This window comes from Salvia hispanica, chromosome 5 (genome assembly GCF_029641045.1).
Source record: "Salvia hispanica isolate PSC_SH4W2 chromosome 5, Shi_PSC_v1, whole genome shotgun sequence".
Lineage (NCBI taxonomy): Eukaryota > Viridiplantae > Streptophyta > Magnoliopsida > Lamiales > Lamiaceae > Salvia > Salvia hispanica.
This window is the reverse complement of record NC_142696.1, coordinates 44,890,322-44,912,099: the sequence shown is the minus strand read 5'-3', so window position 1 is coordinate 44,912,099 and position 21,778 is coordinate 44,890,322. Positions and strand designations below refer to the sequence as shown.

Sequence of the window (21,778 nt, the reverse complement as noted above, 5' to 3'; positions counted from 1 at the left end):
AGTGTCATCACATTTTTAGTTGGTTTGAGTTGTGAACTCTGTCATGAACAATTATCAGCTATTGCTTATTGATATTCATATTTTAAATTTAACAGAAAAATTACAATAGTAAGTGTCATGAGTGCCTAAATTGTGAGAGATATGTTGCCATTAAGCTTTTACACTATCTTTTGATTGGTAATTAGGGTTTTTTATACTTTGGGTGCATAATTAGTTATTAGCATTAAATTTAAATGTAGTAGTTAGTTACTCCTTCCGTCCCGCTTTAGCAGTCCCATTGACTTTTCTGTCATCTTTTTGTAAAAATGATAAAAAATAGTTAAAGTGAAGAAATGGTAAAGTAAGAGAGACAATAATGTAGATAAGACTCTTCTCTATATTATTCTCTCTCTTAATTTACCATTTCTCCTCTTTAACTATTTTTTTATCATTTTGTACAAAAAGAGGGCAGAAAAGTCACCGGGACTACTAAAGCGGGACGGAGGGAGTATTTATTAAAGGGTCTGTAAATCTTCCTAAGCTACAATTTTGGTAATCTTATAATTGTGGTCAATTATCTAACATATTTTATACTCCATTAGATAAATTTTGATTTGTCTATCCCATGTATAAAATAAATTCAAGGCTTACAGTTGAACATATAACAAATACTAATGTTGATAATTAATCTGCATTATACTAGTTAATATATTGAATGTGTATATGTAGTCAGCGATCTTATCTAGCAGTTATATAGTAGTATATCACTATATGCATGATGTAGAATGATTACTATATTGTTTTTCAACACAATAAAATGATGATTCTTCTCTTGTTTTTGCGTCTCCCAATAATCATCACCCTCAACTTCCAAGCACAAATTTATGAGCAAGCCACGAAACTCCACCCAACGGGGCCACGTGGGCTCCCTCTTTGGCAAATGTATTGAACAAAAATAGATGCACGGTATATGCACGATATATGCACGTAAGTAAGCATTGTTCTAAATAAAGCTATTAAAATGTTCTAAAGCTAAATGATACTTATTAAATACTATTTGATTTATCATGAAAGTTACATTTAACTATATGAATTTTAAAAAAACTTTTTGGGGGCAGAAGTGAAAGGGTTTGAACTAGGGGTGTAAATTCGGGTTCCCGCGGTACCCAAACCCAAAAATTCGGGTACCCGAACCCGAAATCTCAAAAATATTATACCCAATACCCGACCCGTATGTGAATTCGGGTACCCTAATACCCGATGCGGGTACCCAAACCCAACTAATCGGGTACCTATAAACCCAGAATTATTATATTTAAAATTTATTCTTTTATATAAATTAAATTGTGATAAGAATAGAAATTATTAAAAATAACACAATACTTATACTATTTATTGACTATAATTCTATATTATATAAAATAGACAAATAGACACTACTTAATTTTAATATAAAATTTTTTTTGGTATAAATTGAAACATAAAAGAGATTAAAATAATTTTTAAGACATTAAATGAACATGTAAATAAAATAGAGAAAGCATAACTAATTAACTATATATTTTCAAAAGATAACAACGCAAATAATGCAACATGAACCTATACCCGAAATAAAGTTACCCTAGATTTACCCTGAGGGCCATAGGCATACTGAATAAAAATATTTATCACAAATACATAATTAATCGGGTTTAATCAGGTATTGGTCGGGTACCTTAATACGGGTTTCGGGTACCCTAAAACCCGAAAAATCCTAACATTAACTACCCAAACCCGTACCCAAACCCATAATTTCGGGTTTCGGGTACCCAAAACCCGTCGGGTATTGGGATTGAGTCGGGAATACCCGAAACCCGCGGATTAAATTTTCAGGCCTAGTTTGGACCCTAAATTAAGGTATACCTTAAGCTTTCAAAACCACCGTTCCATTAAGCTTGACCTTCATTTTGTATTTAAATCATCACAGCGTGAGCCGTCTCACAGATATTAAGTTTCTGTAAAATTAAAATAAAGGTATATTTATTAAAGGTAGATGTAGACCTTCAAAATTCTATCTTGGTGGATTCTTATACAGAACATTGTGTTAGACTATAGTCTTTATTTATTTAAAGAGGTGATTACTCTTTTAAACAACCTTGGCAAGGAGGCAAAGAGCATTCTTCTTGTGCGTTGCAGTTCCAGGCAAACACTCGAAATCAATATCATCTTCCTTCATTCCAATCGGAAATTCCCAATCAAATTTGTATACAAGATTTGCCAATGCAAGTTCCACCTCGGCCATCACCATTCCCATTCCCGGACACCCTCTCCGCCCGAAGCCAAAAGTGATCAACTCCGGACTCTGACCCCCCAAAAACCTCTCCGGCAAGAACTCATCCGTGTGTTCCCACATGGCGGGATCTCTTCCAGTAGCCCAAGCATTGATAAACATCATACTTTCACCGTCAATTTCGTAACCATTTACACTACATTTGTTTGTTGTCTCTCGTGGTACTCAAAGTGGAGTTGGTGGATACAATCTCACACTTTCCTTTACAACTGCCATTATACATGGAAGTTTCTCTATGTCTTTTTCATCGATTAAATCTTTCTTTCCTGCCATCCGCCTTATCTCCTCTTGCAACTTCTTCATTACCAAAGGCTTCTTCATCAACGCCGTCATCGTCCACACCAATGCAGCTGCTAACGTGTCGCTCCCTCCGGCTACTAAATCCAGCAAACAAACTCGCAATTATTTCTCAAATTATTATATTTAGATGTAAAATTCATTACCATTAGTACAGCTTTGATGTGGTCTAATGTAAGAGGAAATGAAGAGGATCCATTTTCTTTAATCCTTAACAAAATATCGATGAAGTTACCATCCATAGATTTAGGCCTATTAGGATTCATATGCTCTTCAAGCAGTTCCTCACAGAAAGAATACATGTTATGAAAATTATGATCGAGCTTTGCAGCCATTCCAGAGAGGCTGTCAATCCATCGAAGCCAAGGCAAGTAATCTTCCATAAAAAAACCTCCAATTAGGGGCTGAGTTTCGCAAAGAAGATCCATGAAACGATCATATACTGATATATGCAATGCTATACAGTACTATCATATAATTACTTGATGAGATCGCCAAATACACATACATATCCGTTATATTAGCTATATATGCGACTGCATTAGTACGTTTTATATAAGGCTAGTACTTATTAAATCTATCACCAATATATCATAATCCAAGAATTCACGATAGAATTGAGTTGAAAAGAATGCACTATCACCAAAAAAACTAGCTATCAAATTGTTTCTACATCATGCATTTAGGGAGTAGTAGTATGTTTTTATATAAGGCTAGTACTTATATATATTAGCTATATATGCAATGTATAGGAATAATGGAGATAATCAATATTTATCTAAATAGGGAGGAGTAATATGTTTTTATATAGGGCTAGTACTTATTGAATCGGTCAGCAATGATATCATAATCCAAGAATTGTGATAGTAATGTGTTGGAAAAAAAGTACAATTGCCAAAAAAAACTAGCAATCAAATTAATTCTACATCGTGCATATAGTGATACAATTACTTGATAAGATCACCGACTGCACATACACATCCAATATATTAACTATATATTTGCAAATTTGCAATATACATGTAGAATGCATATTTAATTATCAACAAACAATTACTTGTAATACTATAAGCCTTGAATTGATTGCATACATGGGATAGACGAATCAAAATTTATCAAATCAGTACATTTTATATAAGTCTACTACTTAATCAATATCCAAGAATTCAAAATAGAATGTTAGATATGTTATTTAGACTACAGCCAAAATCAGGGGCAGACATAGTAAAGACTAAAGAAGAGGGTAGGCCAAGCCTTGACCCAATTTTTTATTTTTATTTATTTTTTCCTGTTTTTCTGTTTTCTTTAAAAATTGCAAAATTTGTCTTAAGCCCTTACTATATATTGAGGGGCTGAATTTAATCTGAAATTGAATAATTAGAGGGGCTAAATTTAATCTGAAATTTTTTTTTTCAGAACAAAATGAAGGACAATGGCCGTCGTTTGTCGCAGGGAAGAAGAAAGACTTAATATGAAACCCCTTTTAAAAAGAGGTTGTAGTTTTGTTTTTAAAAGCGTGCCAAGCCCTTTACTAATAGACGTGCTATCAAACGGCTTGATTAAATTATGGGTGATGCATTTACAAAGAGCCATGTCAGCATAATCTAATTTCATAACTAAATTTTCAATAAACAAATATATAAATCAATTCTAACTTTAATAGAATTTGTTTGCATTGCAACTTTCTTCACAAAATTCGTGTTCTTGGTAGTATTAATGCGTGAGATAAGTTTTTCTCTAGTTTTTTTTTCTCTAATTTTCAATTCAATGATGTAAATTTTTTTTAATGGTTGAGTTTTGCTTGTTTAATTTGAATTTAAGTTGTTTGGATTCAAGATTAAAGATTTTTTATGCTAGTTCATTCCAAAAAACTATTATCCATTTCTATTTATAGTAGTAACCTCTTTTTTTAATCTCTAATGTAGGTCTCAATCTTCTTCAATAACAATATTGTAATTACTCTTTTTTTTTAGTCTCTTTTTATATTAAAACTTGGGGATGTAATCAATTGCTAACTAATTACTAATCTCAAATTGAGACCAATTTTCAACTATTAGATTAGAAGATCTTGTAGTTAATATAATGTCAAGTGTAATATATTTTAAATTTAAATAATTATTAATTAAATTAAAAGGGTATTAATGTTAAATCCTATATGTAGTAATTATAACTAACTACTTTCTCTCTCCTCAAAATCATCTCAAATCTTTAAATTTACGTAACTCTCTCAATTTAAATTATTTTTTCACAAAAAATATATCAAATAAAAGATAATTTAATAAGGATTCCAACGAGATCTCAATTGTATATGTTCCGACGATGTTCGGGTGATGAAATTTGATAAATTATATTTCAATTTTCGTACATGTTGATAAGCAGCTATTTTCAACAAATGCAACAAAAAATCTCAATATATTGTAGGCAAAATCTCAATATTATGCATGTCCAATCTCAATAAAAATGTGTTGATATTTTCTTGTCCTTGTGTTGATATTCTAATGTCATATTGTTGATATTTGTAATACACAATGTTGATATAAAAAAACACTCACGAAAATTATCATATGATAACATAATGACGATATTACCCAATTGTTGATATTTTGTCTACTATTTATTGAGATTTTGTGAGCTTTAATCTCATCCACTCATTTTAAAATCCAAGGGTCGAGATTTAGTCTTGATTTTGGATTAGGGTGCTATAAGCATTAGAATAGGACCCTTAAAACTTGTACAATACCAACGATATCTATTTTAATGAATATCAACGGAAAGTGAATCACACCTTATTAGAGATAAATAAATTTTCTGAAATAGAAAATTTCTATTTTTAGCAAATGGACAAAAAAGGAAAAAAATTCTATTTTGAGAAGACAAACATAGTACATAATTGAGCCCTTCCTGAAAAAATTTCTGCGTTGCCCCTGATTATAGCATATATTAGTATATTCATCAAAATGCTATAATTTCCGGTATCATAACTAGTTGTTGAGCTATTGAATATCGTCACTAATTCCATCAGTATTTTGCGTTTTTTTTAGTTGCTATAAGATTAATTAATCTAAAACCATCAAGATCATTACATGAGTTTGTCATTATTGACAATGTTATCACTATTATGATACTGAAAATCACAACATTAGCGTGGACTACGAAAACCGTAAAATCAACAAAATTAAGGTTACAAAATCTAATTAAAGAGTGAAATTTTAGACTATACTATGACGGCCCTTAGCTATTATAAAAAATAACAAGTGGGTTTTGGAGCTGCCATTATTTAAAAGCTCTATGGTAATTGTCATTATCATACCTAGGAAAATTTGTATAATCTATTTGCATTTGTTTATATCTTAGCTAGGACCCAACCACTTCTATTTAATGTGATGAAACAAATTTGTTGACCAAAGTATTTTTTAAGATAATTTTGTGATAGTATACTTATTTTGTAATGTTTAATGGCACGCTATAATATAGACTATGCGATAATTCGTAGCATATGAGAGGTGCCTGAATTAACAAGTGGGTTTTGGAGGCAAAATCATTGAGTTTAGGATATTGGTAACTAAAATTATAAACTTAACTTGGTCAAATTTGGATATTCTTCGCAAACTTTAAAATTGGTCTAAGATATTAAAAACTTTACGTTTTGTTTGTTATTTCTGAACCTTAACCAAAATAAGATATCTTCGGTGAAAAACTTATTCTACGTGCGCAACCGTGAAATGTTTATAATAATATTTTACCATTTTTTAATTTGTGGCAAGTAGGAAAAAAAGTCACGTTAATTTAGTAATGCCAAATAAGATAAAAAATGTACGTAAGTTAGTCGGATATAGGGATCGACCTGCCGTGGGAAATAACTAACAAAATGTAATGTTTGTGATATTTTAGTCCAATTTAAAGTTTGTGGAAAATATCAAAATATGTATAAGTTTATAGTTTTAGAGAACAACTAGATTTTATCCCGTGCCAGGTCAACTATTTGTTATCAAAATACGTTCGAAGAAGAAGACCGCAGTATATTCATTTTCTCAAATTCGATTCGCTCCGTGAGCCGTGACCCTCGCTTCTTGCGCCGCGTGCCGTGGACTTAGATCTTGACAATTGGTCTTTGGGGTGGGTCGTTGAGCCCTGCCTAATCTTTTTGGACCACCTTAGTCTTAACAAGGTCCACGACGTCCATGTCGTGATTGGACCCCAACGCAAAGCATGTGCCAAAAGGTCCACGATCCGCAACGCATAGCGCGTTGATGCATTATTTATTAGCACTAAAAGTATCTGTAAGTAGAAATGGTAGATCTAGTATAGCGAAAGCTCGGTACCAAATATCGAACACATGGAATAAAATTACACACTGCCTGTCACATACTCAACCTCACATACTATTTGGATAAACGGGATTTTAAGTATACTCACTATTAAAATAAATAAAGTAGTAAACAAAGCAATAAAAGAAACACGTAAATAAGCTGCAAAAAATCATATCAACAAGGGAACTAACCTTCTACCAAATCACTCTCCCTCAATTTTTATCCAATTTCTGCACAACTACTCTACAGCGTTGTCCCTCACACAGGTCTCTTTGACGCCCAATTCTTCAGCCATAGCAAACAGGTCAAAAACTGAATCAACTCCTTTCTAGACCTCTCCTCCCCGAACGCACGTGCAATGGAGTATAGATCTCATTCCTTAACTCATCTATCACACTCTAACGTGTCATTGTCACATGTCCCTCTGCTATATGCCAATAGAAGTGTATCTATTTATTATTGAATGAATTCAGTTAATACAATAGAATTTTAATCATATTCATCTCATTCATATCATTATCATATATAGATAAGTAGTAAAATATTTCAATATACTGTGTCTCAGTGGATTCATTTTATTAGAATCCTTTATTTACACAAATGATTAATCTCTAAAACAACTGTCTCGGTGGATTCATTTGGTTAGAATCCTTTATTTGCAGAGATGATTACTCTCTAAAACACTAAGCTTTATATGGCAATCTTGGGAACAAGTAAGAAAGGATTCTTCTTATGCATAAAATGTCCAGGCTCACACTCGAAATCAAGATCCTCTTCCTTCATTCCACCCGGCAATTCCCAATTAAATTTGTATACAAGATTTGCCAATGAAAGTTCCAGCTCGGCTACCGCCATTACGATTCCCGGACACCCTCTACGCCCGAATCCAAACGCGATCAACTCTGGATTCTGAAGGTCCAAGTACCTCTCGGGCATGAACTCATCTGGGTTTTCCCACACGGCAGGATCTCTTCCAATAGCATAAGCATTTGTAATCACAAAACTTCCTCCTTCAATTTCACAACCATTTACAATACAGTTAGTAGTAGTCTCTCTTGGCACTAAAAGTGGAGTTGGTGGATACAATCTCAAACCCTCTTTTACAACTGCCCTCAAATATGGAAGTTTCTGTATGTCTTGTCTATCGATCATATCTTTCTTTCCGGCCAACCCCCTTATCTCCTCTTGCAACTTCTTCATCAATAAAGGCTTCTTCATCAACGCTGTCATTGTCCACGCTAGAGCAGTTGCTGTCGAGTCGCTGCCTCCATTTGACAAATCCTGCAAAAATTAATCACCTATAAGCAATTGTTTCTCAAATTATTACTACTATATTTAGATTATAAAATTCTTTACGTTTTGTATAGCTTTGACGTGGTCTAATGTAAGAGGAAAGGAAGAGGATCCATTTTCTTTAATCTTTAACAAAATATCCGTGAGGTCACCATCCATAGATTTAGGCCTATTCGGATTCATATGCTCTTCAATGATTTCTTGACAAAAAGCATCAAACTTCTGAAAATTCTTTTCAAGCCTTGCTTCCAATCCAAAGAGGCTATCCATCCATCGAAGCCGAGGAAAGAAATCCCCAAAATAAAAAGCTGCAAGTACGTCGCGAGTTTCGTCAAGAAGGTCAATGTAACGATCACTTCCATACCCTCGATCACCATCATCATAAGTCTTCCCAAACAAAACACTGGAGAGAATATTACTGAAAAGCGACATCGCCATGTCTCTGAAATTGATGGCGTTGGAAGCAGAGGCATCTCTTGCAATCTTCTCCATCATCTTGCTCAGTTCATCTCTGAAACGGATGTGATTTGCTTGAACTTTGCTCGGGCTAAGGAGATGGAAGGTGGCGATCTTCCTCAACTCCCTCCACGAGTCGTTGTAGGCTGAAAACCCGATGTCTTGGTAGTTATACGATACCCTCTTCCCGGCGACAGTACTAACTCGGCTTGAGAAAATGGCATCGGTTGATCTCGTGATCTCTTTCACCGCTTCTATTTTCGAAATCACTACGACCTTCCGGGCTCCGAACTTGAGGGACAAGACGGGGCCGTATTGCTTCGAGAGGCGCTGGAGGTATCTGTACGGATTCTGGCCGTCGAATTGGTGAAAATTGCCGATGATCGGCAGCCCCGGTGGGCCTGGTGGTGGTGGTCCCAGTTTGTTGGCATTTTTGGATTTTTGTGTTTGGAAGTAGAGAATGAATATGGGAAGAAACAACAAGAGTAAAATAAGTGACATCATTTTGTCTTGTTTTTTATATGAAAATGATATTCTAGAATAACAAGTCTCTTCTTTTTGTTTGGAATACTGAATACAACAGGTTTAACTCTTATAAATAGGATATACATTTTTGGTAGGTCGTATAATTATATTAAGATAATAAAAATAACAGAAGGAAGTGGGCTTTTGAGCCGCAATTATTTAAAAGCTCTATGCTAATTGCCACTTTCATTAATTAAATAGAAAGGAGGAATTTTTGGGAATTTTGGGAATTTTGGAAATTATTTATATTGATGAATTCATTCAACCAACTTTTGGTGAAGCAATTATGATTTATGAAGAGGTATAGGTGTACTTTATGAATGGCAGGAATAAATAATGCTAATTTGTTTTTATTGAATGAGATAGAGAGGATTCTATAGAATTTATGATATTTTTGGATTCTATAGAGGCTATGCGACTGAGTTGTTATTATGTGTTGAATATAGAAGGTTGCAATACTATTACTATTTGATTAAATTTTATTTTCTGGCAGAGAAATCTAGAATAGTGACAAGAATGAGTATGCATTCAGTGAAGAAGTTGGTTACTTTTAGTAAGTGACATCATTTTTATCTTGTTTTTTATACGAAAATGATATTCTAGAACAACAACTCTCTTCTTTGTGTTTGGATTTAACAAGTCGTCTTATAAATAGGATACGTATTTTTAAGAGATTGTATTATTAAGGAAGTGGCTTTTGAGCCGCAATTATTTAAATAGAAGTTAGGAGTTTTGGGAATTTTATTGCATTTATTTTGGCTCTTAGCTATGCCCAATAAATTTGTTTAATATGATCGAAATAAATACCATATTGACAAACGTTTTATTCGAGATAATTATGCAAGAATAAGTTTCTTTGTAAATTATAATGGCCTAACAAGTGGGTTTAGAGCCGTAATCATTTAAAAGTGCTATGGAAAATGACATTATCATTAATTATATAGAGGTGGAAATTGTGCAATTTAATTCGATTTTTTTCTTTTAGCAACAACCTACAACTAGTGTTTGATATGATCTTAGCGAGTTTAAGTCCAAAGATCTATATAATAGGGGTAAGCTAAGAAAAAAATGGTATTCCTTCCTTTCACTATTAAGAGTCCCATTTGAGCCGCAATTATTTAAATGTTCTATGCTAAGTGTCATTAAACATGGAAGTTTGGGAGTTCTATTTGCAATTATTTTACTCTTTAACTAGGCCCCAACGACTTGTGTTTAATGTGTTTGAAACAAATATGTTGTAGTACATATTTTTACTCAAGATAATTTTGTGAGAATAAGTTTCTTTTGTAAATTATAATGGCTAACAAGTGGGTTTTGGAGCCGTAATTTTAAAAGTTCAATGGTTAAAGCCGCTATCATCGTGTTTAATATGATCGTAACAAGTTTAAGTCCAAAAATCTACTCCCCTGTCTCACAAAAATAGGAACTTTGAAGTATTGTGAGGCTTATCTCATAATAGAAAAAAAACATAATACCAAAAGATGAAGATGACTATTTTTGTCATATGACCCAAAACGAAAAAAAAGAGTTTAATTTTGTGAGATGAAGAGAGTATATAACATAGGTAAGCTAAGGAAAAAAAAATAATAAGAAACTATACAAAATACATTTATATCAAATTTACTTTTGTAAATTTATAATTCAATTTATTTATATCGGATATGATTTCTCTCGTGTATTTAATTTGTAATTGAGGACTTCGTATTAACTATAGATCAATAATAGTATAGATGATTAAGCATTTTTATTCTTATTATTTGGATTTCGTTAATCCTGAGAATTCAACTGTCTATCAACTCCTAATTAAGGCATCTATTAATTGTAATCACATGATTCATATTAATACTCCCTCCGTCCCATAGAAATATGGACAATTTTAACAGTGGTATAAGTTGTAAATAAGTTTATAAAAAAAATAATAAATTGTAATAACTTTCCAAAAATAAAATATGCATATTTTCGTGGGACATACTAAAATGAAAAGTGCACGTATTTTTATGAGACAGAGGAACTATTGTAATGCAACACCTTTTATTTCTCGAAGATATCTAATTATTCAATAACTTAAATATGCTTTTTTCTTAATGTACTGTATCATTTAGTTAGGGTGAGAATATTATTAGGCTTCGAAAAACAAGAGAATTAGACAAAGAAAGGCCTAAAATTAAGACATCAGAGTTGAGTATCAAGTCTGCGACTGTTTGAACTTAGCTTAAAAACAAGAAAATCACTATCTTATAAAACACTATCAATGGCACATCTCAAATAAAATCATGAGACAAAATACAAATGATTTGCATGCTAATTAGGTTCATAAACAACAATAGCTATAACTGGCGTGCGTTTTTCTAGCTAGACATCATGACATGATCGATTGACTGGAGCGCTTGATTCGCAAAAAAACGGACATCAACGTCAGGGTCCTCCGAGAGCTCGACCAAACTGGGACGAATAGTCTTCTCCACCACCTTAGAAGAGCAAGAAAACGTTTCAGAGAGTTGGAAGAAAATTAATCCCACATTGTAAAGGAGGTTATACTCACAGATTGATCAACGATGGGGATCATCGACTGCAACACCTTGGCCACGTTGAATTTGATGTTGGGCACCCTGCCAGGATGATGGGAGGTTTTGATTATTACAATACATCGATAATGGAGATACATAAGCAGTTTAGGAGCTTATTTTGCCAAACACATCTAAGGAGCTTATAACTCAACCAAACACCCCCGCAATAACTCAAGAGCTTATATTTAGCAGAGTGTTTGACAATTGAGCTTATAAAGATAAAGAATTCTAGTTAGAGACAGCGAAATAGAAGACCAGTGAAACTGAAAAGGTCTCAAGAAAGATGACCTATTCCTTGGGTGACACGTAATTTTATGTAGCTTTATTTTGTGTGTTAAGTGGAGAGAGTAAAGCGAGAGAGAGGGAGAATAAAGTTCAGATAAAGGTGTTTCAAATTTCAATAATGGGACATCTTTTGGGACAAACCAAAAATAAAAGTGGGTCATCTTCAATGGGATGGAGGAAGTATATTATACTCCCTTCTTCCCTGAAAAGCATGAACATTTGGGTCGGCACAAATTTTAATTTAGAATTGATAAAGTAAGAAAGATGGAGACAAATGGTTGTGTAAGTAGTATTAGTGGAGAGTGGGCTCCACATCATTAGGAGTGTAGTGTAATGATATAAGTTGTAAATAAAATAATGTGTAGGAGCATAATGTGTTGCTTAAGCTATTCTAAAATTATAAAGTTTATACTCTCTCCGTTCCGCAGCAGTTTGGTCATTTCATTTTCTGCACTCTTTTTTAAAAAATAATACACCCTTGGTCCCCAAAGAACATGCATTTTAGATTCGGCATGAATCATAATCCAAAATTGGTAATGTAAGAGATAGATAGAGAGAAAAAGTAATTAAAGTATTGTTATGGGAAATGGATCTCATCTCATTAGAGAAAAAAGAGTTCCAAAATTAGAAACTGCATATTCTCGTGGGACGGACTAAAAAAGAAAGAGTGCATATTTTTGTGAGAATGAGGGAGTAATAAACAGATAAAGTGGGGAAAAAAAGTAAGGTAAGAGAGTATAATGTAGATAAGACTTTTGCCTACCTTATTTTGTCACTTACTTTACTCTCTATCCATTTTAACTATTTATTATCAGTTTTTCAAAACAAGTGCAGAAAATGAAACTTCTCAACAACCGCGGAACGGTGGGAGTACTTTTAAGAGACAGACTAATAAGGAAATAGTTCTTACATTTCAGGACGGAGGGATTAAATACCAAACCATATTAGGGCTATTTTTATAAAATTATACTCCCTCCATTTGCGAATAGGAGTCCCATTTTTCCATTTTGGTCTGTCGGCAAATATGAGTCTCGGTTCATAAGTTCCACAAATGGTAAAGAAGCCCCACATTCCACTAACTCATTTCACTCACATATCATTTAAAACTAATATATACAAGTGAGATCTTATTCCACTTTCTTTTCTTAACATTTCCTAAAACTCGTGCCGAAAAGAAATAGGACTACTATTCGCAGACAGAGGGAGCAGTTTATAAGATTATTAAAAAGATAAATGTGGTAGTTATATGACTTTACCTATCCATTTACCTCTCCCATTGGAGATGCTCTTATAAGCTTAGCCAAACACCCTGAGGATGAAAGAGGGAAATACCTGTCCTTGGTAGCGTTGACAATGACGGGCAATAATTTGGAGCAAGTTATGTCGGAACCCATGACCGGAGCAAGTAGCGAGATTGCTTGAAGCACAGTCATACGGTACAAGTAGTGTGGGTTCGTCACCATATCCAAGACCTGCATTGAAACTATGGACATATTATATACAAAAAAAAGGTAAAATAGGAATATGTCAAAATGTAAGAAGCGTCAGCACAGCCATCCACAAACCTGAGGAACGATATGCTGCATTGCCCATTCTGGACCGAATTCCTCCGCCAGACGCTTCAAATTATTAGCAGCAGCTTCTCGGATCGAGTAAACCTGCATACAGTAGAACCCAAACTCTGAGTACGACTTTGAGGGAGTCTTCGGTAAGAGAGGCAATCAAAGGGAATCATGAACCTTGTCCTGCAGCCACTGCATGCAAAGGGCACCGAGCTTGTCGTCGAAAAATCCAACACCCAACTGACTAGCCAAAAGAGGTATATATTCTATGATGGCAAGCCTGACTCTCCAATGTCTGTCTTCTGCCAGCTCGACAATGGCTGGTAGTAAGGACTGGGAGAGAAGATCGATTCCTATAACCTGAATGGGCAGAGAGGTAAACCCTAAGTAGAGGCGTTAATAAAGTGAAACAAGAAGAACAACAGAAGCGAGGAGGCACAAACCTGGTTGACTTGGTCTAACTTGCTAATGATATTGAGGCGAACATCAGGGAATTCATCTTTCAAGAGGGAGAGAAATATGGGAAGAAGTTGTTCGATTGTTGCATCCTGCCCAATCATCAAAATTTGTAAAAAAAAAATAACCAAGAAGTTAAGAAAGTCAAGACGTTTGAGGTAATACGGTACTTGCAGATTTTACCTTTCCCAAGACAGGAGCCATCCCCATAATGACAGATGCCAAAGCAGATCTTACATGTTGGGAAGAATCAGATGACAATTCCTGCAAACAATGATATGGGAAACAATAGGTCACTAATTCTGTTACAATTGAATAATTCAAGTTAGGCTTCGGTTACCTTCACACAGGGCAGAATATGCTGGATAGCAAGTTCTGGATCAAGAATCCGACAGAATTTTGTAACTTTTCCAGCAGCTGCTATTCGCACTTCTGCTTCGTTATCTCGAAGCAGACGCACATATGCAGGAACTAAATCCGTCCTTGAAACATATAAAAAATGGTATTTTATCATGAAAATCATTCTAATAAGAAGGGAAAACGTATCAATCACAGCAACGGATCAGATATAGATACTTACCTAGTAGGTTCAGGCCCCACAGCCTCACAAAGCTCATATAATTGATTGGCAACCATGTAACGAACACGCCAAGACTTATCCTGATGAGAAACACACACATATCAAAAGGGTTTCATTGGGGAAAGAAGGAAAGGGGCAACATAATCAACTTGAACATAAGAACAAGCATTGAAAACTTATCATCAGATACACAAACTCATAAGCATAAAAAGTTGTACATTCAACCTCCCCCCAAATTAATAAGCTACAACAGTACCCAACATATTGATACAAGGAATGATGATTACAGCAACTACATAATTAGAACTCAACGTTATCAAGGTTATATATACTTAGGACTCGTTTGATACAAAAGATGGGATATGAGAAGATATGTAAAACAAGATAAGAAATACGGGCTTCATGTCAAGATATGCAAAGATATGATTTTTTTCCGTTGTTGTTTGATAGATAAGAAATTATCTAAATTTGTATTGTATATGAAATAACATGGCTTAACTTGACAAATTGGTGAGATACATAAACAAGGTTAATGTTATAATTTTGGTAAGATTAGATAGGGCCCTCGTCTTATATTGGGCTTTGAGTTAAGCTTAACTATGATATCAAACAATTAGAAATGTCCATATATAATTCTCTATCTTGGTATTACTAACTTATCAAACATGCCCTTAAAATACTTATTACCCACATTTAGACGGAGAGTCAACAACAAAGTAACTAGAATAAATTTTAAATAAATGGCTCCAGTTCATAACTATATAGCAATAGTTTCGACTCACTATACCTGTGAGAAGTTGACAATCACAGGCAGAATATGGGCAACACAATCCTGAGGCTCCAACAACTTTCCAAGAGCAGCGCAGCCCTCAACAGCCAGTAAGCGAACAGAATCTTGATCTGGTAAGATCAATTGAAATGAGTAACTTTCAGTATATTCACAGTGCCATCTACCATCTTAATTTCCCATATTTTGTAGCTATCCATCATTTAAGACAACAAAAATAATAATTCGATCACTTGATCTTTTGTTGCAATTTTTGCATTTGGTATATTCCAATGGTATCTTAACAAGTTCAAGTGATTTCTAGACATAGCCTCAATAAGACTATAAGAGCAAAAGACTCAGACTCCGATTTACCATCTTGTGTGAGGTCCTCAAACATAGACATTATATCTGTCTTGAGATGAGCAGCTTCCACTGTAGCAGCAAACTTTCCCAAGTTTGTTGCAGCCGCTCTTCTCACCATAGGCATATCATCTTGACATAATTGGCTGTATATTGACCTTAATTCTGTCTTTAGTGTATCCGGGGCACTTGGATATGCAATATGAAATATGCCACAAGCTGAGACACGGGCTGTAAACCACTCGCCTGCTGCCAGTCTCTGTAATTCAAAATAAAAAAACAACTCCAGTCAAGATAGACACAAAACTGACATATTTGGTATCTGACTAACTATCTTATAGAGATATTGCTCTTTAACCTTTGCAAGAGGAATAAACGAGTCAACCAAATCACTCTCCCTCATTTGTGATCCAATTCTGCATAACGATTCTACAGCTTTGTCCCTCACACAGGTCTCCTCCACAGTGCAAAGTGTTTCTAAAGGGGGGAGCAGCACGTTAGCATGTTCCTCTCCTCCAACATATGGAATGAAGACGCCCAATTCTTCAGCCATAGCAAGCAGCACCTCATCATCGTCATCATTGTTCTCACTCAAAAACGGAATCAACTCCTTTCTAGTCCTCTCCTCCCCGAGCGCACGTGCAATGGTGGATAGTCTACGTATGGAGTTCAACCGTAGCTGAATGTCCTCATTCTTTAACTCATCTATCAGGACTGCTATTGGGTACAATGGTTCATCCACCATCGACATAGTGGCACAAAATAATGGTACCAAAATCTGCAACTTCACATAATAAAATTCAGGAATAATATTAGCACACCATAGACCAACTGAATCCTAATTTACACAACCAAAAGAAATAATAAAATCAATTCATTCTAAGATTATTCTGTAAATAAAATCAAAATCCACAGGATTATATTGTTCCAAACCTCATTTCCCAACCAGACTCGAAAATTTTAGAAAACTATGGAGCTGAAAACGGATCAGAATTTCCATAAGAACAAAAAAATACGAGACTATAATCTAATCACGAGATCCCATCATAACGGGTGCTAAAATTATAACTCAAAGGAAAAAAGGTTAAGCTAGGTTCATAAAATAAGAGAGAAATGCAATTTACTCAGGCCAAAAACTAACGCAGGGATCACCCTCCCCCAGATCAAAAAAAGGGGAAAGCGAAATAATCTAAATTAACTCGGAGATGAGATATTAGACCCAAAATTTAAATTTGGCAAGCCCTAATTGTTTTTTTTATTATTATTATTTGGGAAGTTGGAATAAATTAAAGAGCAGATCAAAATCCATGGGAAGAAATCCAAGATCTGGGGTCTGAATCCTCAATCAACATCAATTAGGGCAAAGAGAGAAAATTGAAAGGAGAAGAGATTTACCTGTGGCAATAAGCTCCGCCGGCTCCCTCAGAATCAGAGGCGTTTAGGTGGAGAGATATTTATGAATTTTGTATTCGAGATTTCAGGCCAATGTTTGCATGTAAAAAGCTGGAGAAGAAGAAGAAGAAAAATGGCAGCCGAAATACAGTCTCATCAAAAGGAGCGATTAAATTTGCTTTACTTTAATCAGAGTGATGCCAAGGTTGAATATTTTATTTTATTTTATTTTATTTTCTATATAAAATAACACCTCTACCTTTTTTGATTTAAAAAAATACAGAGTACTACTAGTATCTTTTGTATTGAACAACTCCCACACAACCAACTGATTGAAGATCAAATATTTTGAACCTAAAATCTTGCTACCATTGAAAATCACCCCTTTCAATCTCCAATCTTAACTATATATTTCAGAACTCTAACTAACTAACTAGAGTTCAAATATCTCTAGCCTTGTTAGAACAACAACATCAGGATCTATGAACTCTGCCTCCTCACTAAGCTCCTCAAAGAAGTCCACCATAATTTTTTTTATGGACTTATTGAATGCTCCAGATTTTCGTGTGACAATCCTGTAATTTAACTATCAAGTTGCTGGCCTAACATTTTTAGTAATGTTTAAAATCTGTATTTCTGCAATAAAGTTTGGAAACTTCATGTCGCTAATTTTTATAAACAAATTATGACACAGGCTATGGGCTTAAACTGATTAAAAGCCCAGTGTAGTTATAGGCCCATGGCCCTTCCTTTTAAGAAAGCAACAATGGCAATCATCAAACGACAAGAGTAGCAATGAGATGAACATATCCTTTGGTAGTAGACTGCATCTTGCAAAGCAAATGATATAGATAAAGACATAAAAGAGCAATGCCTATCACTCAGAGAATTGATTGTATCTGAACAGGACCCCCCTACAATAAAACATGAAACAAATGAATCAGAAGAAAAATACCACTTCATTTCGAAGTTGAATTGCAATCACCTTATTCTTCAAATTGTGCAAATACAATAAAAAAATCAGCTATACTTACAAAAGCATATGGAAGTAAGAAGAGCCCTCTTCTTATATGTTCCCTAGCTCCGCTCAGAATAGACCTTCTTGTGCATTCTCATAAATATGGTCAAAAATGGGTAAAGAGTTACTACATATACACGCATACGAAATATGCTTATATTGTATACTAACCTCTGACACCTTTGATGTAGACCAAAAACTCATTCATGTAAAACATTCCATTTGCTAGAAATGAAATAAACATATATCCTATGCTGATTCTAGTACTTAAAACGTGAAATGAACTTGAGTCCTTTGATAGCAATCAACTATACGTTTGACGCTGTTTCAAGAATAACTTAAAATAAAAGGTGGAAAAAGGCGGATCATTAGAGACTTCTTTGAATAGCATAAGCATCTATCAGGACTCCAACGTGTCACTATCCTATATGTCAATAGAAGTTTATCTATTTATTTTTTGAATGAATTCGACTAATAGAATAGAGAATATAATTGTGCACACGTAGATTAACCTCCTCATTAAACCAATTTGAACTGAAGGTGGATCTATTAAGAAGAAAAAAAAGGCATGGATAAATAGATCTCATTCATATCATTATGTAAGTATAATATTTCAAACTATTGTCTTGGTGGATTCATTTTACTTGAATCCTTTATTTACATAGATGATGTATAAAATTTCAAAATATTGTCTAGATGGATTCATTTTCTTAGAATCCTTTATTGATCAGGGTCTAAAACACGAAACTTTATATGGCAATCTTGGCGACAAGACAAAGATCATTCTTCTTATGCATTGCTGCACCAGTCGTACTCTCGAAATCAATATCATCTTCCTTCATTCCAACAGGCAATTCCCAATTAAATTTGTATAAAAGATTTGCTAAAGCAAGTTCCATCTGGGCCATCGCCATTCCATTTCCCGGGCACCCTCTCCGCCCGAATCCAAACGCTATATCCTGAGTAGTCTGATCCCCCACGAACCTCTCCGGCAAGAATTCATCCGCGTTTTCCCACGCGGCGGGATCTCTTCCAATAGCCCAAAGATTCATATACACCATAGTTCCAGCTTCTATTTCATAACCATTTACACTACACTTTTCAGTAGTCTTTCTTGGAATTGAAAGTGGAGCTGGTGGATACAATCTCATACTCTCTTTTATAACTGCCCTCAAATATGGAAGTTTCTCTATGTCTTGTTTATCGATCATATCTTTCTTTCCAATCAACTGCCTTATCTCCTCTTGCAACTTCTTCATCACCAAAGGCTTCTTCATCAACAATGTCATTGTCCACAATATAACACTTGCTACTGAGTCGTTCCCTCCGGTAACCATATCCTGCAAAATTAATCACCTAAACACTTGTTCCTCAAATGATTATATCAAGATGTAATTTCAATATAAAATTCATTACCATTAGTGCTGCTTTGATGTGGTTTACGGTAAGAGAAGAGGTTCCATTTTCTTTAATCCTTAACAAAATATCGATGAAGTCACCTTCCATAGATTTAGGCCTATTCGGCTTCAGATGCTCTTCAATCAATTCTTGACAAAAAGAATCCATCATGTGAAAAGTCTTATCAAGCCTTGCAGCCATTCCAGAGAGGCTATCAACCCATCGAAACCAAGGCAAGTAATCCCCCACAAAAAAGCCTGCATATAAGCTCTGAACTCCGAGAGCAAGATGGTTTAAACGATCACCTCCATGTACCCCAAACACAAGTCTGACCATGATATTATTTAAAAGCATCGTCGTCATCTCACTGAAATTGGTGACGGTGGAAGAAGAGGCATCTCTAGCAATCTTCTCCATCATCTTTCTCACTTCATCGCTGAAAATGGAGTGAGATGATTGAACTTGCTTTGTGCTAAAGAGATGGAGGGTGGAGACCTTCCTCATCTCCCTCCACGTGTCATTGTAGTCGGAAAACCCGATGTCTATGTTGTTATACGACAGCTTATCCATGGTGACAAGAGAAGGTCGGCCCGAGAAAATGGCATCGTATGATTTCAAGATCTCTTTCACTGCTTCTACTGAGGAAATCACAACAAGGGGCTTGATTCCGAGCTTGAGGAACATGACCGGGCCGTATTGCTTGGAGAGGCTCTGGAAGTACGTGTGCGGATACCGACCGTCGATTTGGAGCATATTTCCGACGATCGGCAGCCCTGGTGGGCCCGGTGGTCTGAGTTTGTTGGCATATTTAGGTTTTTGTAATTGGAAGTAGAGAATCAAGATTATGGGAAGAGACCATAAGAGTAAAATAAGTGATATCATTTTGTTGTATATATGATTATACAATGAAATGATACTTTAGAACAACAAGTCTCTTCTTTTTATTTGGGATACAACATGTTTTACTTATAAATAGGATACACATTTTTGGGAGATCGTAGTATTATAGTAAGATAATAAAATTAATAATAGAAGGAAGAGGGCTTTTGAGCCGTAATTATTTAAAAGCTCTATGCTATTATCATTACCATTAATTATATAAAAATGGGAATTTAGGGGATTCTATTTGCATTTATTTTGCTCTTAGCTATGCCTAACAACATGTATTTAATTTTATCGAAATAAATATTATGTTGACCAACATTTTTTTCTAGAAAAATATATGAGAATAAGTTTTTTTGTAAATTATACTGGCCTAACAAGTGGGTATAGAGTAGGGGTGGCAAATCGTGCGTGTCGGGTCGTTATCGTGTCGACACGATAACGACACGAACACGATAACAACAAACACGAACACGACCCGTTAAAAAAACCTCAAACACGAACACGAACACGACCCGCTACCCCCAGACACGAACACGACACGAACCCGTTAACGACACGAACCGTTTCGGATCAACACGACACGAACACGACACAAACCCATTAATGACACGAAAATAAGTATTGAAAAATGAAAATAATAAGAATAATAATATTAAAATATTATGTGTTAATAAGAATAATAATATTAAAATATTATGTATTAACGGATAACACGAACACGACACGAACACGCATTGTTAACGGATAACACGAACCCGACACGAACACGACACGAAATTTTCGTGTCCTTAATGGGTCGACCCGATAAGGACACGAACACGATAAGCTCTGACCCAAACCCATTAATTTCGTACCGGTTCGTGTCGTGTCAAAATTTGCCAGCCCTAGTATAGAGCCGTAGTTGTTTAAAAATTCTATGGTAAATGTCATTATCATTAATTATATAGAAATGGGCATTTTGATTTTAGGGTATTCTATTTGCATTTATTTTGCTCTTAGTTATGCCCAACAACATGTATTTAATGTGATCGAAAAAAATACTATGTTGACCAACATTTTTTTCAAGAAAAATATATAGAATAAGTTTCTTTGGAAATTATAATGGCTTAAGTAACAAGTGGGTATAGAGCCGTAGTTATTTAAAAGTTCTATGGTAAGAGTCATTATCATTAATTATATAGAGAAAATTGTGCAATTTATTTCCAGTTTTTATTTTTCTTTTAACAATGGCCATCAACTTGTATTTGATATGATCACAGCGAATTTAAATCCAAAGACCTAAGAAAAAAATTGGTAAGAAATTACACATAATGAATC

General features: G+C 34.7%; 3 protein-coding genes and 1 pseudogene across 5 annotated transcripts; all 4 read right to left on the bottom strand.

Moving 5' to 3' along the window:
- Positions 1-2,104: 2,104 nt before the first annotated feature.
- On the bottom strand, positions 2,105-2,955 carry LOC125216383 (5-OH-xanthotoxin synthase-like; annotated as a pseudogene).
- Positions 2,956-7,445: 4,490 nt separating this feature from the next.
- LOC125187209 (cytochrome P450 71A1-like) lies at positions 7,446-9,243 on the bottom strand. The gene is made up of 2 exons (XM_048083755.2): positions 8,272-9,243; positions 7,446-8,196 (listed from the first exon to the last, which is right to left on the bottom strand). Exons 1-2 carry the CDS (start codon positions 9,166-9,168, stop codon positions 7,606-7,608), a joined length of 1,488 nt encoding a protein of 495 aa, XP_047939712.1. The 5' UTR covers positions 9,169-9,243; the 3' UTR covers positions 7,446-7,605.
- A 2,088-nt stretch (positions 9,244-11,331) lies between these two features.
- Positions 11,332-17,346, bottom strand: LOC125188816 (uncharacterized). 3 transcript variants are annotated; one of them, XM_048085875.2, is made up of 13 exons: positions 17,164-17,344; positions 16,127-16,546; positions 15,781-16,027; positions 15,427-15,539; positions 14,640-14,719; positions 14,400-14,541; positions 14,243-14,323; positions 14,047-14,151; positions 13,781-13,963; positions 13,607-13,699; positions 13,374-13,513; positions 11,732-11,798; positions 11,332-11,657 (listed from the first exon to the last, which is right to left on the bottom strand). In XM_048085875.2, exons 2-13 carry the CDS (start codon positions 16,517-16,519, stop codon positions 11,538-11,540), a joined length of 1,764 nt encoding a protein of 587 aa, XP_047941832.1. In that variant the 5' UTR covers positions 16,520-16,546; positions 17,164-17,344; the 3' UTR covers positions 11,332-11,537. The 3 variants fall into 3 exon arrangements, 2 of the variants coding, with proteins under 2 accessions (XP_047941832.1, XP_047941831.1); XM_048085874.2 differs by having other exon boundaries at positions 16,127-16,552; positions 17,164-17,343; XR_007170778.2 differs by lacking the exon at positions 11,332-11,657 and having other exon boundaries at positions 13,374-13,524; positions 16,127-16,552; positions 17,164-17,346.
- A 1,401-nt stretch (positions 17,347-18,747) lies between these two features.
- LOC125187157 (5-OH-xanthotoxin synthase-like) lies at positions 18,748-20,574 on the bottom strand. Its single transcript, XM_048083691.2, has 2 exons — positions 19,595-20,574; positions 18,748-19,518 (listed from the first exon to the last, which is right to left on the bottom strand). The coding sequence occupies exons 1-2, from the start codon at positions 20,456-20,458 to the stop codon at positions 18,928-18,930; spliced, it is 1,455 nt and encodes a 484-aa protein (XP_047939648.1). The 5' UTR covers positions 20,459-20,574; the 3' UTR covers positions 18,748-18,927.
- Positions 20,575-21,778: the final 1,204 nt, after the last annotated feature.